At 32.0% G+C, this 18,112-nt stretch overlaps 2 protein-coding genes across 4 annotated transcripts in view; both read right to left on the reverse strand.

Annotated features, from left to right (window-relative positions):
- Window positions 1-1,246: 1,246 nt before the first annotated feature.
- On the reverse strand, window positions 1,247-12,354 carry LOC111052008 (zinc metalloproteinase nas-13). The gene is made up of 5 exons (XM_022338606.2): window positions 11,867-12,354; window positions 8,852-9,028; window positions 5,710-6,009; window positions 1,982-2,115; window positions 1,247-1,478 (listed from the first exon to the last, which is right to left on the reverse strand). Exons 1-5 carry the CDS (start codon window positions 11,982-11,984, stop codon window positions 1,305-1,307), a joined length of 903 nt encoding a protein of 300 aa, XP_022194298.2. The 5' UTR covers window positions 11,985-12,354; the 3' UTR covers window positions 1,247-1,304.
- A 1,999-nt stretch (window positions 12,355-14,353) lies between these two features.
- The window catches only part of LOC111052015 (low choriolytic enzyme-like), a 95,446-nt gene continuing 91,687 nt past the window's right edge, over window positions 14,354-18,112 (reverse strand). For all 3 annotated transcript variants that reach the window (XM_039437213.1, XM_039437211.1, XM_039437212.1), the window contains one exon: window positions 14,354-15,540. In XM_039437213.1, coding sequence (XP_039293147.1) covers window positions 15,337-15,540 — 204 coding nt within the window. In that variant the 3' untranslated portion in view covers window positions 14,354-15,336. The remainder of the gene's footprint in view (window positions 15,541-18,112) is intronic.

Below are 18,112 nucleotides of genomic sequence, written 5' to 3' on the forward strand. Positions count from 1 at the left end.
ATTCAAGAAATTGGAAGATCTCTGCTACATGAGTGAAGTTCGATCCCATCTTTCTTCCTCATACTCTCGTTGTAATCAAGCAATAAAACAATATTAGTAAATTGATCAACCAATCACACAGATTTTGACATGTTATAGTAGTAACTTATATAGTTAGCAGGGAATATATTTTCTATTACCAGAGATGAAAAGAATAGTTACTAACTTCTATCTGCTATCACATAGGTAGTAATATATATATATATAGAATAGCAATAGATTGGAGTTGCTTAAGCTGCGTTTACACCAAAGTTAATAACAAAATGTTAATAACTTAATCCTTATAGATTCTATTAGATTGAACATAACTCATCATACATATGATGAACATATGTGTTTGTCAAGTTCCGTTTAATCTAATAAGGACTTAGTTATTAAAATTGTGTTATTATATTAACTTTGGTGTAAACGCAGCTGAAAGTTGCGTTGTATTGATTGGCAATTAACTTCTTGTCAAGTATTTGTACACAATGTGATAAATAGATAAATAAATTCTATGCCTATAGTTTGAAAAATGTCTTCAATTCCGAAAAATGAATAAGCCTAGCTCAAATTATCGTGAAGCTTTACAGTGGGAGAAAAACAATTGTATGCACTGTAGTAGGTGTATTAAAGTGTGTATGTCCAATAGTAGTTCTGTTATATATTCCATGTCGAGATTAAACCATCAGTTGATCTAACACTTTATATTGAATTTGCGACCATAAAGCTCGATTTGATCTGGGATCAACCAGAACTTGGGTGTGAAACTGCTATTGATCATACGGACCTGGAAGACGTGGTTCCATAATGATATAATTATAATAAGAGCATTATAATGTTATTCAAATTCTACACTATCATACACAATTACGTGGCCTACATAAAATTTCTAATACATTATTCCTTTTTTATTTTATTTGAGACACGAGGGCTTCAGGGTAATTGTAAGTAATACTGTAAAACATTCAAGTAGCCCTGCCATTGAGATGGAGGAACTGAATATTATAAGCTTAATAGGGGATATAAACTCAACAATAAACCTAAAACTTATGATAATAGCAAGATGAAACATAGTTCCAGTTGATTATAGTCACATAAGTGCAGTTAGACAAAATTCAGATAGCCTATGTCTAATTTAGATTATTTTCTGATATTCCTAAGTTTAGTTGTGTCAAATATTAATGTAGGTACCTAAATAAATGTATGGGAAATAACGAATGAGAAATTCAAATGCATCAGTGATTTATGTCATGAGACAAGACATTAAATTTGATCAGAAGTGCTCAAATGAGATCCTCAATCAAATCATCATCGATGTAATCAGAGTAATCCTCATCGGAATCAGTATCACTGCTCTCGACTTCATCCTCCGAGTATTTGCAATTGTACATTTTATTCAGTTTCTTCTTGTCTTTTTTACTGAGACCTTTTCGTTGTCCGATCTTGACATCTTTCTCCTGAAACGATAAATTCACAAAGAAAAAATTAGTCTCATTAACAAGAATTAATTTTATATGGCATCTATGGAAGTGAGGTCAAATGTCTGAAAAAATTGAAACAACTTGATAGTAAAATATAAGAGTGAATGTAGAGAATGCAGTGAAATCACGTTAGATTGTTTATAAAAATTGTTCTGGCTGTCTTCATGCCAACAATACGTTTCTGAATATTTTCTTTTAATATAGCATAGGCCTACTATACACAAAATCTCGTTCACATCCAAGTTATTACACAGTCAATAACTTTCTATAACTAATAATTTAACATCATTTTTTAGACGTTTATCTGAATTTATCATAGTATTGCAACTTTTATAAGTGATGTGTTATATTCTACATATTTCTTCTTTTTCCTGTATTTCTAATTTTCAATGCTATATCAATTTCATTTCCATTTTTCCTACTGTTATAGAGGAACAGTTAAGAAATTTAGACAGCCTATTTACTGTATGCCTACTTACAACAGTGGTTATAGTACGCTTCTCATTCTTGGAAAAGGCGTAAGGACCATAATGCATGATACTGCTATAATCATAGCTCACTCCAAGATCGGTCACTTTGCTCTCTGTGTATTTCTTGAAGTTGTGTTTGTGATCTGAAATCAATGTTCAATTAATTTCATATAATATTATAGGTATTTGAAATAATTACTTCGAACACAGTCAATTTCTATTGATTATTTTATCATTGATAGAAGTAAAAAACTACCAAACTGGTATGAGCAAAGCCTTTGTTCTAGAATTAATACAATTGGTTAGATCAAGGAAAAATTGAATGATGATATCAAATGATTGAATATAAAGAAGAAGGTAGCACACCCAATCATTATAAGTGAATAATGAATAACTGATTATATAGGTGACATAATTAAATGCTGTTAACCACCCCGAAAAAGACTTCTGCTACTGCAAATATTGACAATTGGGTAGACAGCTTGAATTTTTCAATTTCGTTCAACTACTGTTAAGGCTTTTTTATATTCATTGGCGTTTGAACGAGTGCAATTTCTTATTAATTTCCATCTCATAGTTGTGAAATATTGTATGAGAGATATGAAATTTTAAATTCCTATTCTGTTATTGTTATGATATGGTTCTACACTGGAAACCTGAGTAGAGCTCAACTGACCTTCAATATAAATAGATAAATAATAGATAATTTTTATTTCCATCATAAATTTCACTTGACATTCATTTTAAGTTTTGGAGATTATATGATCACTTTGACAAGTTGTGTGGTCATTGTTAGTAATGTATTTAATTGTAATTACTAAATTGTTGAGACATAGATTAATTTATTTTGAGTTCAGTTCATCACTTTACAGACATTTTAGCGCACGACGTCTGTAGCATCCTGTAAACTTTAATCACTATTCCCAACAAGCCAAGATAACCAGCAAGAAGTAAAAAATCAAATATAACAAGACAACATACATGAGTAGATCTCCGTGCTGTAACAATGGTATACAAACATACAATTAACAAAAAAAAAACAAAGCAGCATACAAAAACAATACCCAAACTGAAAAACAACCGGATTCATGAATTTCTAATCAACATGATAAACTCCAAATAAACAGTAATACAAAAAAATTCAAACCGGGTTAATTCTTAGAACATCAACATCCGTTTGGACCCATAACCATGCTTTAATTTTCTTAAAAAATGTATTCTTATTATCACAGTCCCTGATATCTATTGGCAAACTATTAAAATATTGTATACCCAAGTAACTGAAAGAATTTTTTGAAAATCATTGTACTAACTTTTTGAGATCTGAAAAAATTTGAAACTGCTCGTCTAGTATTATAAATCAAGTTATCTGTACCCGTATTTCCACTTTTTTCATAGAATAATCACAGAACCCTGAATAAAAAAAGATACTGAACCGGCAAGACATTAATTGTTTTATAAAGTGGAAAAGAGCTTTCACGCCTTGGTTTCTTCAGAACTATTCTTATAAAGTGATTTTGAGTAGTTCTAATTGGTTTTATCAACGTTTTAAAGGTTCCACCCCAGCATGTTATGCCATATTGCAAATTCGAGTGTACCAATGCATAGTATAGCATTCTTAACACTTTTTCATCGCAGAAGTTTCGCAAGTAATAAAATTTCCTGATTGACATTGTCATCTTATTATGCAATTATCCAGTATGGAAATAACATAATAGGCCTCTATGATTCTATATTATTCTATCTCATGGAATCATTTCAGAACATAATGAAATGTATGATTATTATATCAAAAACATTTTGACACACCAACCTTCAGTTTTCCAGCATGGAAATAACAAAAATGGGCCTTTGTGATTCTATATTATTTCATTTCATGAAATCACTTCAGAAACATAATAAAGTATGGTACCATTTTGACTCACTATCCTTCAATATAACCCAGCATGGAAATAACAGAATATGCCTATAATATTCCATATTATTTCATCTCATGAAATCATTCCAGAACATAATAATGTATGGTACAGCCCAGGTCCAGCTTTGCTTATCGGCAGAGGGACACTGCACTACATACTACCCGATCAAAAACATAGACAATTTTTGAAAATGCATCTTTTCATAAGCAACAGATGCTCTTTTGTATCTTCTTAAAAGCAACACGTTGCATTCGAAAAGATACACAAGTAGCACAACGCATCCTATCAACTGACATTCGTTCAATAACATGCTCTTTCCATTGTTGGTGATAAGTTGCAATATTGCAACTCTCTCATTCGTGAAGAATCTCTGTGAGTAGGTAAGCTTCCTTCAAGGAAGCTCTGTAGGGAGCTCTCTCCACCTAGGGTCTGGGACGCCTGGTGTTTTTGCAAAGCCATGAATATTACCCCGCGAACCATACCTTGTCTACATGCCGTTTCAAAGACACGGAGGCAATAGTTATTTGTATATCTAGAGTGAAAAGTACTGTTTTTTCTCCCTGGAGGAAAAGTTTGAAGCCCGAGGCGAAGCCAAGGGCAACAATTTTTCTGAGGGAGAAAAAACATTTCTCACTCATGATTATACGCAACATTTTTCCTCCACCTACATCTTTATTAAATATGCAAATGAAATAATTTTTAAAAATGTATGTGACCAAACAATGTGTTACAACATAATCTAAAAAGTAAACAGAAACAGCTGGCTTGTAATCACAGTTCTCCACTGACAGCGCTATCTGTCGGCAAGAGTTGTAACAACAATGGCCGCCACAACTACAGCTATGATGAAGCTCCCATTTAAAATTTGATTAGTTGATGAGGAATACCGTATTCGTTAACTGGTACTTTGAATAACATAGAATAAAAAAAATTACATTTTTTTACTTTCCTTGCCCTACTACCATAGGTAAGGAAAGTATTGCTTTCCAAAAAAAAATCTGGTGTGGTACACTCACACAACTTTCCTTGCTCATATTTGAAACTACGATCAAACTTCTGTATATGTGTATATATAATTATTGTTTTCAGAGTACTTTTTCCTTAGAGTAAATTGTGAAATACGATTATTTTTTTAGTCGTAATTTTTTTAAAGTCGTCAAAATAGAGATGTAAGTTAAAAAACATCTTAACAGCTGTAAAGTAGCTGAAAGTGAGTGTCTAATTTTTGTCTTCAAATTTTTTAATTTATTTCAATTAATTTAATTGAATTTAGGATTGATTATTGTTTTTCGGCTTTATATCAACATTGTGAAATTCAAAATCAATTTTATATCTGTGTTATCTTCCTCGGATGGTGCGGAAACTTTGGCAGAAATCAAAATTTGAACTTAACCTAATTGTTTGGACTATTTTTAATATGTGAAAATCCAGGAACTGAAGAAGTTTTGGGCAATTGCCTGTTTTTTCTTTCCTAATTATAGTATGTGTATCACCTTGAATAAATAAATAAATAAATAAATAAATAAAACAGCTGTTCTACAGATGAAATATCTCGACTATGTGTTATTTTTATGAACTGCGCTACCTACCTACCTCATGCACGAGAAGGAGGTTACTAAGTCCATTTCTCAAGGATGGGGTGAACCCCCCATTAGTTTCCCAGAGAGGAGAATCATGCCAGTTGATAGAGCTGAACAGTTTCTCTGTTTTTTACTACCGAGAGTGAAAAAGTGACACTTTATTATTATGTTTCAGGGAGTAAAGTAAGTACTTTTTAGACATTAGGTGGAGGAAAAGACAATATTTCGATTCACCAACCTTCTTTGATATTCTCCCAGTGAATCTTGATGAACTGATCCCTGTCAGAGGCACTCTGCTGATGGTAGAAGCCAAGAGCATGCAGGAATTCATGCACGACGACGCCATGTTGGACGCACTTCTTGCTCAAATTGAGCACCTGCCCCCCTCCCTGCCTGCCCGCGAACGACCAGCAGCCCGGTCTGTCGTTCTGCACCATCACATAGTCCTCATCCTCCTCAACGTATTCTGTGAACTTCAGGCAGCTCGACTTTTCGATCTCTGTGATTGCTTTCTTGATTATTGCTATCTCTTTTTCGTCTGAAAAAGATTCATATCCTAATTATAAGTTTTTAAATGGTATCTATTCAGGGCTATTGAAATAGTTATTCGTGCAACTAGTGCGCAAAGTGGCACTTTGCTGCACCGAAAGAAGCGCTTATGCACGAGCCGTAGGCCGTGTAGGCTCTTTTTCCCACTAGTGTGAAAAAGTAATTCTTTGCGTTCTGCAATCAACGCAGAAATTGTCACTTCTCAAGGTAACTGTAGGAAACAAAATTCTTATTTGTAGAATAACACCAATAGTACCCTTTTTGAGAAGTTTTCAATATAAAATAACAAAAAAATTAATCAGTTTTCAATTTGCTATTCCATATTAAAAACTTCTCAAAAAGGGTACTATTGTATTATTTTATCTTTTTAAGTTACGGTATATATTATGTTAGTACGGTACTATTAGGCTGGCCACTAACGGTAGGACATGCATGTACACGTAGGCCTATATTATGTCTACCATGCATGTTCTACCGTTAGTGGCCAGCCCATGTTCAACATTGAATAACATGGATTAATATATTGTTATGAACATCATACATATCTATCCTGTTCATACATTCAGTACTCTAGTTCATATCCCAGTCATCCTGTAGTTTGTACAAAATAAGTTGAGACTTTGAGAGAATATCCATTTTTCCAAATTGTGCGAATTTTCTATGGAAGCCAATAAATGACTTGGTATACTTATTCAAATTGACAACTCTGCATCTACTGTGTTGTCAAATATTGGAGACATCCTATTATATGAGCAATGAGCTTGCATTCAAAGATTTGAATTCTGCACAATTTGGCAACACGGATTTTTTCTTTAGGACTATGGTCCTAACATATATGAAGCTGTAATTTTCAGAGTTATAGTCTGAGAAAATTTTCAATTTTATAATTTTTTTTATCAACAATTGCTAGTGAGCTGATTGTCACTACCGTATTGTACAGTAGACTACCTATGTGACATAATAAAATTATGTGAAATAATATAATTTTCAATTAGGGTAATTTCGAAAAGGCACGACAAGGCTTACAAAACCATAGGTAATCAAATTATTTATTATTACTCTCTTTGTTTAATAATCGAAATATAGAGAAATAAAAGTATGATAGCTACTAGTATTAATAGATTTTTAATACCGGTAAGTTACTCTATTAATCTGATAATCTGATAATCAAAATAGGTAAAAAATTCACATTAGGTAGGAGATAATAAGTTGTTTCTGAATGGAGAAACCCTGTACAATACCTAAAATATATATCTCTTTTCTGTATAGGGATACTTTTTATAGAAATAGGAAGAAAAATAAAAGTCTCAGTACCCTTTTTGAATATTTAATCACAACATGTTTCGGACATTGATGCCATTTTCAAGTGATATAAAGTAAATAAATAGATACTGCTGGAAGATTCTTACTTTGATCATATGATAGTGTATTCATATGATTTTATGAACTAAGATTACTAAAACTATAAATTGTGGATTTAAATTCGCATGATTCTATCAAAAATGGGGTTATTGGTGTCCGTAAATTTCCATATCAGGTTTCGAGAACATTATCCAAGCATTAAAATCTAAAAATTATACACAAAAGTCGGCATTTGCTGAACACTTGATAGATTCAGGCCATGATTTTACAGATATAAATTCCAATATGAAAATAATAAATTATGGTAGTCTAATAAAAGTGGAAAACTGAATGTTAAAGAAGAATTTCATATTTATAAAGCGGCAAAATTAAACAGAGATAAAATAATAAACTTAATCCAATTAGACACCAATAACCCCATTCTTGATAGAATCATGCGAATTCAAATCCACAATATTTATAGTTTTAGTTCATAAAATCATATTAATACACTATCATATGATCAAAATGAGAATCTTCCAGCAGTATTTATTTATTTACCTTATATCACTTGAAAATGGCATCAATGTCCGAAACATGTTGTGATTAAATATTCAAAAAGGGTTCTGAGATTTTTATTTTTTTCTATTGCCTAAAATATACTATACGAATAGTATTCTAGTTATACATGGGTAACTAAACATGCTTGAATAGTCCTCAATTCAATACATCCCTCCATCATATTATCACCACACATAATTGGATTTGGTAATTTGGAAAAATTATTTATTATCCGTTTCGAGATATTCATTGTTCGAGAAGAGTTGACCCAGGCTGAATTAACAAATTATGTTTTCCTTTTCCATTGAAAGATGAATTAACTCAATATAATAAAATTTGAATTTCTCAAAAATCTGACAGCAGCAAAACAATCTTCCCTCTAACACACCATACACCTATGTATACAAAAGGATAGGGTAACTATTATTAGGTTGCAATGTATCAAACATAGAAATTTATTATCCACCAATTTCTCAGACTAGTCTGAATCAAGTAAATTTTTCCTCTGTAATAAAGTTTGATTCTCCTCCGATCTATCTTTAAAATCCCTGCAATACTGTGTTTCGTAGAGCTTGAGATAGCATTGCAAATAATGGCTTTATTGTAAACAAATTAAACTATTCTAGCAATATGAAACAACACTAAAACTGCAATATTAAAACTGTGATTTACCATTTTCCAGCTGAACTGATATTTTTCACCCTACTAAAAAAACTGTACTTGAGGCTTCTATGGACAACATTGAAATGTATTAGTATGGAATTTTCATATCAGGTCTGGTTTCTCTGTATTCCTGTATAAAATAATGAGGATCCACTGATACCATGTAAAAGCCTGGATGAGCTTCAACCTAATCGTACTTGCAAATTCAAAGGTTCATCTGTAATTAATATTTTTACAAAATCAAAATTAAAATGAATATAACTCACCAAAATCCTCATGGATATGATAGGCCATTGTAGCATTCAACCATCTTTTTTCCTCGGTTATTATAATGTTTTTAGCATCAATTTCGTTGGCTTCCAACATTATGTCTCCTTCAAATTGTCCACTGAGTTCCCAAATATTTTGTCGACTACTGGGTTTCCAACTGTTTATTCCTTCTCCTTACAAATTGGAAAAAGCCTAGTTAGTTTGTGGTAAAAAAGGTTTTTGTTAATTCTTTACTCAATAATAACTGCATCCAAGACCATTTCCTTAAGATATAGCGGAAAGCAGACTACCGTACATTCATTTTGATATATTATAATGTTGTTCAGTTTGGCTCCTCAGTTAATAGAATTGATTGAGATATGCATTAGATTATCATATCTGAAAAGCAATACTAGTCCAGGCATAGATGGCATTAATAGTAAGATTTTGAAAAAAATAGCGCCTTTTATAGCTTGGCCGTTAACTTTTATAATAAATAAAGGCTTTGAAAGAGGATTTTTTCCAACTTCATTCAAGATTGCTAAGATTAAACCACTTTTCAAATCAGGGGATAGGAAACTTGCAGAAAATTATAGACCAATTAGTTTATTAAGTTCATTGACTAAAATAATGGAGAAATTGATAAAAAAACAGATTATTAAGTTTTTAAACAAACACAAAATAATAGAAGAGAATCAGTTTGGTTTTCAGAGTAAAAAGAGTACAAATGATGTCCTGATCAAATTCTCAAACGCGGTTTCAGATCGTTTGAACAAAGGAAAGAAAACCCTAGCTATCTTCCTGGACCTAGCAAAAGCTTATGACACTGTGTCTCACGATAAGTTATTGGACAAATTAGAGTGGGTTGGCATAAGAGGATTACCTTTGAAATTGTTCAAGAGCTACTTGTCAAATAGAGCACAGATTTTATCACTCGATGACTCAGTAAGTGAAATACCTCTTTCATGCTATGGTCTCCCTCAAGGCACTGTCTTATCACCTATCCTCTTCCTGTTATATGTGAATGAAGTACTTAGATTAGAGTTGAATGGAGGGGAAGTATATTCATTCGCAGATGACACAGTGTTGTTGTATGGGGGTGAAACATGGAATGAGACCTATGAGACGGCCTCTAAAGGCGACTCTACACTAAAAAGATGGCTGGATTTCAACTCCCTTAGTTTAAATATTAAAAAAACAAAGTATATTGCTTTTTCGAGGAGTATTGCTGGAAGAGAAGAAACGAACTGTGTACTTAAACTGCACATTAATTGTGAGAATTTTAACAATAATTTAGCTGCATGTAACTGCCCTGAAATAGAAAAAACCAGCCACATCAAATACCTAGGTATAATTATTGATGAAGGATTTAAATGGAAAAGACACATTGATTATTTGTGTGAGCGATTAAATTTTGTATCCTATAACTTCTATAAATTGCGGTCCATACTCCAGATACCAATGTTAAAAATGGTTTACTTTGCAATTGTACAGTCCCTACTGCAATATGGATTAGTAGTTTGGGGGGGGAGCATTCAACTCTCATCTGTTAGCTCTATTTGTAATACAAAAAATGATTATAAAAACAATACTAAATAGATCCATAATATACCCTTCTATTCAAGCCTTCAATAAAATTAAAGTGATGACAATCCGCCAGCTGTATGTATTGAACGTCTTTAAATACTTTCAGAGTAATAAAAATATATTTTTTAAAATAAATAATGAACATCAACGAACCAGATACAATATAAATGAATATAAATAATATAAATAAACTCAGATCTGACAATCATCCGTAACCAGCTTATTTATATAGCACCAAAAATAATCAATAAATTACCTTCAGATCTCATTGAATTTCCATGTATCAAAACTGTCCCTAATAACATAAGAGATTGGATTTGCCAGAGTTTTTATTTTGATTTGAATATTTTGTGATTTTTTTCGTATAGTAATTGCGATTTGCCAAGATTTTTTTTCAATTTGAATATTTTGTGCTTTTTTCGTACCGTATAAGTAATACGATTTGCCAGAATTTTTATTCCAATTTGAATATTTTCTTATTTTTTTCGTATGGGAATTACGATTTGCCAGAATTTTTTAATTTTCAATTTAAATATTTTGTGAATTTTTTTGTTTTTTATAAGAATATTATGATTTTCGCTCTTCCCATTTACCATGAAATGCGTTCTATATACACTGTATTTATGGATCACTATTTTATGAATAAGTGAGTAGTACCATAGTTATATAGTATATTAAGATACTCGAGAGAATTTTTTAATTTTTTTGAAGTGAATTTTGTTTCGATTCTTCGTTTCATAATTTACTATTCTGTAAAAATATTTGCTTCTGTGCTGAATCAATTTAAATCAGGTTAAGCGTATTATAATTTAATCTCCTACTCCCACTGGCGAACAAGAGTCATCTTATGCCAGTGGTTTTTTCACTTACCGTTTACCGTTTTATATTAAATAAACTATAATTTTCACAGAAGATCCTCTAGTGGGAAGAATAGGAGTGGCTTTTGATTAATGCTTCATATATTTGCTCAAAGTGCATGAATTAAATGTTATAATAGATTCATATATGAATTTGAAAAAAAACAATATGGAATCTTGGATAATGTGAGAACTTGAAAAAAATAAATCATCAATTTTCCACATTTCAACTTGAAAATGACCTAAGTTAGGGTCGAAACTAGTTGTGATATTTTAAATAATAAAGGGTACTTCAAGTTTCCATATTGTTTTTATTAATTTGTAAAAGTAGCCCATTCAAATGAAGTGTTTTTATTCATATATATTATAATTATGCTATATAATAGGCTACATTGAATAGTGACTGACTTTATCCAAGAAGACATACTTAATATATGGCCTTACTTTATCTCAAAACAGACCATTATGGTCTTATGCACACAAAGCTTTGAATTTCTAATCCCTAATTTTTTATTTGATTCTTAATATATTTCAAATATATTTTTCTCTATTCTTTATTGAAGTATTAAGTGTAGCGTATTCACTTACCCACAATATCAGCTACACTAGGAGACATGAATCCAGAGTGCTGCGGCGTGGGGGGAGGTTTTTGAAGGGAGGGACAAATCAAATAAATGAACAAGATAGAAAAGAAAATCGGAAACATTTTCAAAACAAATTTTAGCCAGACAACCTTCAACACAACTTGTCTAGCTATGCTGAACTGCAAATATGAACTTCCTTGAGCCTTCCATCATGAATTGAGTGATAAAAGCTGAATTTTAAGTTGCTTTCAAACGCCAAAATTTCATGCACCCTATTTTTGTTTTATCTCAAAAAATTCAGAGATAATTCATTGTTCTGCTCTATTGAGAATACCTTGCTGGTAAACGTTTTTGAATTGGAACAATTCGTTTGGTAAAGATAATACTAAGTCTTCTGAGAACTATAATATCAGCTTATGCTACCGGTAGAAAATGTAATTGCTTTCTCATGTTATAGCCTACCTCATATTAACCATTGTTGAGAATTTTTGTGACTGCTATCTTCTCAATTGTGCTTCAAATACCGAAACTTCAAAAAGAACAATGTTCAAGATAGGCCTATCGGTTGTTTAGAGAAATTAAAATAATTTGAAGCTTGAAGTTCACACAATAGCGTTCCATTTAAAAATTTCTGAATGATTTGGAGATTGTAATATATTTTAACATTTAAACTAGATAATTATACCCAAAAATACAAGTGCGTAAGCTCTAAATTGGCAATTTTTACAGTTTCAATGATATAATATCACTGAATTTAGACTTCCTACAAGGATTTGATTTGTTTTCTATGGTAGAATATTCTGTCAACTAATTTTGTTTATCTAGGATTGAGAAACACTATTATCACAATATTATTATACAGTACTTTCTCATGCAATTGCTGGTCATGTGGCAAACTGAAAAACATAACCAGGAAAATTAACAGCTTAAACAAATGTGATATCAATAAGTGTTTTCGAACCTTTTTCACTTTACAACATATTTTCAAGTATTATTTTATTATAAAATGTTATCATTATAAAACCTTCTCACTAGCCTACATCTAGTTAGTGGAACATTATAGAATCGTTGAAGTTTGAAACATCCTTTGAAATAATGTATAATATGAAGTAGGCTACGGTACCCATTTGAATATTCTTATCTGAGTGGAATATACTATCTATAAATAATACTGTAGCATATATAATAATTGTAGAAGATTATATTCTCTGACATATTGAGATGATAAAAAGTATTTGAGCTACCTGATCATATTGATTGTGATGAGATGTTTTATGTCACTTCTGATTCAGTTCTTGAATATCTTTTTATTGATCCATTCTGAGAACAAATAAGGATTCAAAATAATTATGTATTTGAGATAGACAATTTTAAGTACCTATTATAATTTTTGAGGGTTTGAAACAATCATTTCAGACCTACTTTCACCCATTATCAAATATTATAATTATATGATAATCCTGCTTCAGAAAATCTATCCATTCTGAATATAAGATGAAAATGGAGTTGATTATTCTATAAGTCCTAACTTTAATTCTTTTCCTACAGTTACCTTGAGAAGTGGCCATTCCTGCACTGATTACAGAACGCAAAGAATCACTTTTCTGCTCTAGTGCGGGAAAAAATTTTTCTGCACTCCAGATTTGCAACATGGCAACACAAAATAGTTGGTGGGTTATATGGAGGATTAGTGCACGAATACAAAAATTAAGTTGGTAACAATGACTATGGTTAGATTTAGATAAGAATCATTTCAATGGCTACCCTACATTTATGATAAAATCCCAATCTAGAAATCCAAAACAAGAATAATGTTTATCTAAATCATAATTAAATAATAACTTCTCATCATTTAATAATAAAAAATGTTTATTTTCTATTGACAGTAAAAATTATTTCAACTCCAAGCAATGAGAAATGTAGCAAACACACATTTTGAAATTCGAATTTTCAGGTTAAATAATTACCGTTCAAAATCCATGTCAATAAAATTAATAAAATAACATTAGAATATACTACAATAAAATATTTTCTGTTGTCTATGTTATTTTATAAATATTTTTTTAGTTCACTTATAGTTTTTTTTCGGTAATTCTAGTTAATCATAATTCTGAATATCTGAATACTGTTTTTAGCTGGATGAAAGAACGAAGTTAGGTACGATTCTTCCCGCTAGGTCGCGCGCTTGTCGGTTCAGCCATTTTGCAGTCATCCAAACCAGCTGTTGGCGTGTATTTTGAATGCAAATTTTTTGTTTTATCTGTATTTTTCTGATTCTTGAATGAATAAAAATGAGAACTTTGGCTGAGAATTTTCAACTTCAATTGGATTATTAATTTTTAAATGAATTAAGGTTGTTATTAATAACAAACAGCATCACACACACAAACATTTGATGGATTTCAGCCATCATTTCATCCATAATTACCCACTTTTCATATTCAATGGTAACTGTAGGGAAAATTTAATGTGGAATATGTGCGCAAAGTTCCTCTGCTGCACTCAAGAAGCCATTCCGCCCTCGCCTACGGCTTGGGCGTAAATGTTTCTTTCGGTGCAGCAAACTGTCACTTTGCGCACTAGTTGCACAAATAACTATTTACAATAGGCATTTCATCTCTGAACAACATCTTCTCATTTTCTCTGCTCAAGGCTGGTGCTTACTTGGGCATCACCTTAAAAAAAGGATTAAAGGTGAGAAAAAATTGAGAGATTAAAAACCCATTTTGAGTTACGGGACATCTACGAGTACCTACCTATAACTATTTTTAACTCTCTCTTAACTTCAGATTGATCAAAAAGAATCTCAAGTATTCCTGTATTTCAAGATTTAAAGTTATATAGGCCTATATAAAATTCTAAGGGTTTTGATATTAGGCCCACTGAAATTTGTACCTAGATAATTTTGTGAACAATTTGAAACCCCAATTTAACTTCCATATCATCATAATTTGAAACCCTAGTTGAACTTTGATATCATTGAAATTTGTTTCTATATTATTTTGGAGGAAATTTCAAAATCTAGACAATCTAAAAATCGAGACAGTCATTGAAATTTGTTTCTAGATAATTTTAGAGACAATTTGAAAACCTAGAAATCTAGTCAATCGTTGAAATTTGTTTCTAGATAAATTTAGAGACCAATAAATTAGAAAACCCAATTCAACTTCCATATCATCGTAATTTGAAACCCTAGTTGAACTTTGATATCATTGAAATTTGTTTCTATATTATTTTGAAGACAATTACAAAATCTAGACAATCTAAAAATCGAGACAGTCGTTGAAATTTGTTTCTAGATAATTTTAGAGATAATTTGAAAACCTAGAAATCTAGTCAATCGTTGAAATTTGTTTCTAGATAAATTTAGAGACAATTTGAAAACCTAGAAATTAAGATAATTGTTGAAATTAGTTTCTAGATAACTTTAGAGACAATTTGAAAACCTAGTTGAACGATTTTGTCGAGCGCGTGTCACTTGAAGTAGCTGAAGTCGAAGGGCGAGTCCCAGAAGGACTGCAGCTGCGGGTAGCTGGAGCTGGAGTAGGAACTGCTGCTGCTAGAGGGTGAGTGAGAGGGGTAGCGATTTCGGCTGCTGTCGCACTTGTACATTATGTTCAGTTTCATTTGATCCTTGTCGCTCATGCCGAAGCGCTGCCCTATGTTGGCTCCTTCATCCTACAAAACATGAATTGACAGTAATTACCAAGTGAATTTCAAATGAAATATTGAGAACAGTACTTGAACAGATCACTCACTATACGAACTATTAGTGATATTACTCTTTAAACTTACCAACTTCTTACTAACTCCTTCTCCTATTACACCTTCATCTACCTATATTAAAAGATAATTAAAATATAGAGAGTGGGTGAAAAGTCCGAGAACGGCTGAATATCTCATACACAAAGGTAATTTGACGGTGGGTGTGATTGGGGGTCGGGGTCCTACTAAAATAGAAAATACTATTTTACTATGACTCCAAAAATCTGGTCCGCCATCTTGAATCCACCACATTGAATGCAACTTTGTTTTTTAAATAGGAAGGTGTCCATGCGATACATGATTTCGATACGGAATTTCAAGAAAAAATGAATGGGTGAAAACCGTAAATAAAAATATAGTATTATATTTTATAAAAGCTGTATATCATCAGAATATCCGTAGTTGCAATTCCAATTTCGATGCATTCTTGTTATATCTCAATGGCTTGATTAAAAAGCCTCACATAATTATGCTAAGTGAGGCATGGTTGAATAATGATAGTGATGTTATGTTTCACCAAATTGATCAGTATGGAAGTTTTTCATCGTTCGATCCTCTGTCAAGAGCTAGTGGAATTGTTTGCTATGTGCATAAATGCTGTGGTGCAGAGGTGCGTTATTGTGAATTGTGATGCATTAATGCTAAATTGTATTTATCTGAATTTCAGCTTTACACTTCTATGTATTTATAGATTACATTCTGGTGATCGTCGATCTTTTATATCCAATTTCAGTTCTGCACTTGATGTGATAAATGCTAAGAATTTTGTTTGCATTGGCGATTTTAATCTGGATGTAGGGATGTCAATCCCGGGACTGATTTCCAATCCCGGTATTTCGGGATTATCCAATATCAATCCCGGGATCCCGGGACTGATCCCGGGATTGGCAAAAATCAGTTTAATGCATTTTCAACCAATTGTGTCTCCTCAATTACATGTTCAGTAACAGTGTGTGGAGATGGAAAAGGGCCCATTAAAGAGGCTATTATTAAAATGAATAAAGAATACTTGTTAATAATATTAAAATATATTGAACATTCTATTTCTATGGATGTTTTCAATGTTAGGAGTAACTGTTTTTTTCATATCCTACCTTAACTTTGCTCTATCCTAGATGATAGTGAGAACTGAGGAAAGCAAGATAACTCATCAAAGTCTTTTTTAAGTAGAACAACAACATTTCTATCCTACATTAGGACGGGATAGAGCACACACTTTAATTACGTCAAATACTGTAAAGTGAATTAATATCACTTGAATTAATAATAAATTAGAATACTTTTTGTAAGACCGTAACGCCATACCGACCAAACAACGCGAAAGCTGAACCACTACACTACTAAATGAAATTTTGTAGAGCCAACTATAATATTTACTTCAACTAGATATTCTACTCATGATAGAGAAAGAGGAGAGGAGAGGAATAATTAGACAGAGAGTGAATCGTTGGTGCTTTTTTATTTCTGATTTCTGAAGTCTTTACAAAGTTCGGAATGCATTTCAAGGAAATGCTATCAGCACTATTGCAAATATTGCGCCGTCTAGACTGGTAATTGGTGTGCTGTGTAAACAGAATCAAGTGTAGAGACATAATAACTAATCAACAAGCATTCTGCTAATTATGCGAACTGATAATGCGAATTCTATTAAGCCAGTAAAGAGAACCGTATACAATCAATATTATGTATTTATGCAACTGTAGGCTGTGCCTGAAGAATAAATTTATTAGTCAAACACTTACAACAATAAATTAGTTATAAAAACTCATATTCATCACCGTAAATGAATTCAATATTGAATTGTTCTTGGAAACATATGATTCACAATCTCAGGTTTACAATCCCGAAAATCCCGGGATTGACGCTGAAAAATCCCGGGATTGTTAGGTATCAAAAATGGACCGGGATCCCGGGATTCGGGATCCCGTGATTGACATCCCTATCTGGATGTTACCTTGAATGATGCTATCGCTGACGAATATTTAGAGTGCTTAAATAGTCATGGTCTAGAGCAGCTTATAGACGTTAACACTAGGGTTAGCGGCCTCTCCTCAACCTGCATTGATCATTTTTCCTATCGCTCCACTCATCTTATAATTGAAAGAGTTGCCGTGATTGAAAACTTTATTACAGATCACCGAGCCATAGCGGGTGTATTGCCGATTAGTGGAGGCAAACAAAATATACAGGTATCGGAATCTGATAAAATTAACTATAATTTGCTAAGTGAAATGTTGAGGCAGTAGTCCTGGCAAAGTGTCTATGAGCTGGATGATACAAATGAGGCATTCAACAAATTTTACAAATTGGTTGGTAGTATGTTGAAAAAAGCTACTAAGCGCATTAAATACAACACCAATCTCAACCTGATAAAACCTTGGATGAGTCCTGGTTTAACTAATAGTGTTGCTGTTAGAGATAAACTCTATAAAAAACATAAAAGAGAACCGAATAATGTCGTGATTAAAAATAAATTTTTGTATAT

This window comes from Nilaparvata lugens, chromosome 10, assembly GCF_014356525.2.
Source record: "Nilaparvata lugens isolate BPH chromosome 10, ASM1435652v1, whole genome shotgun sequence".
In the NCBI taxonomy this organism is placed as follows: Eukaryota; Metazoa; Arthropoda; class Insecta; order Hemiptera; family Delphacidae; genus Nilaparvata; species Nilaparvata lugens.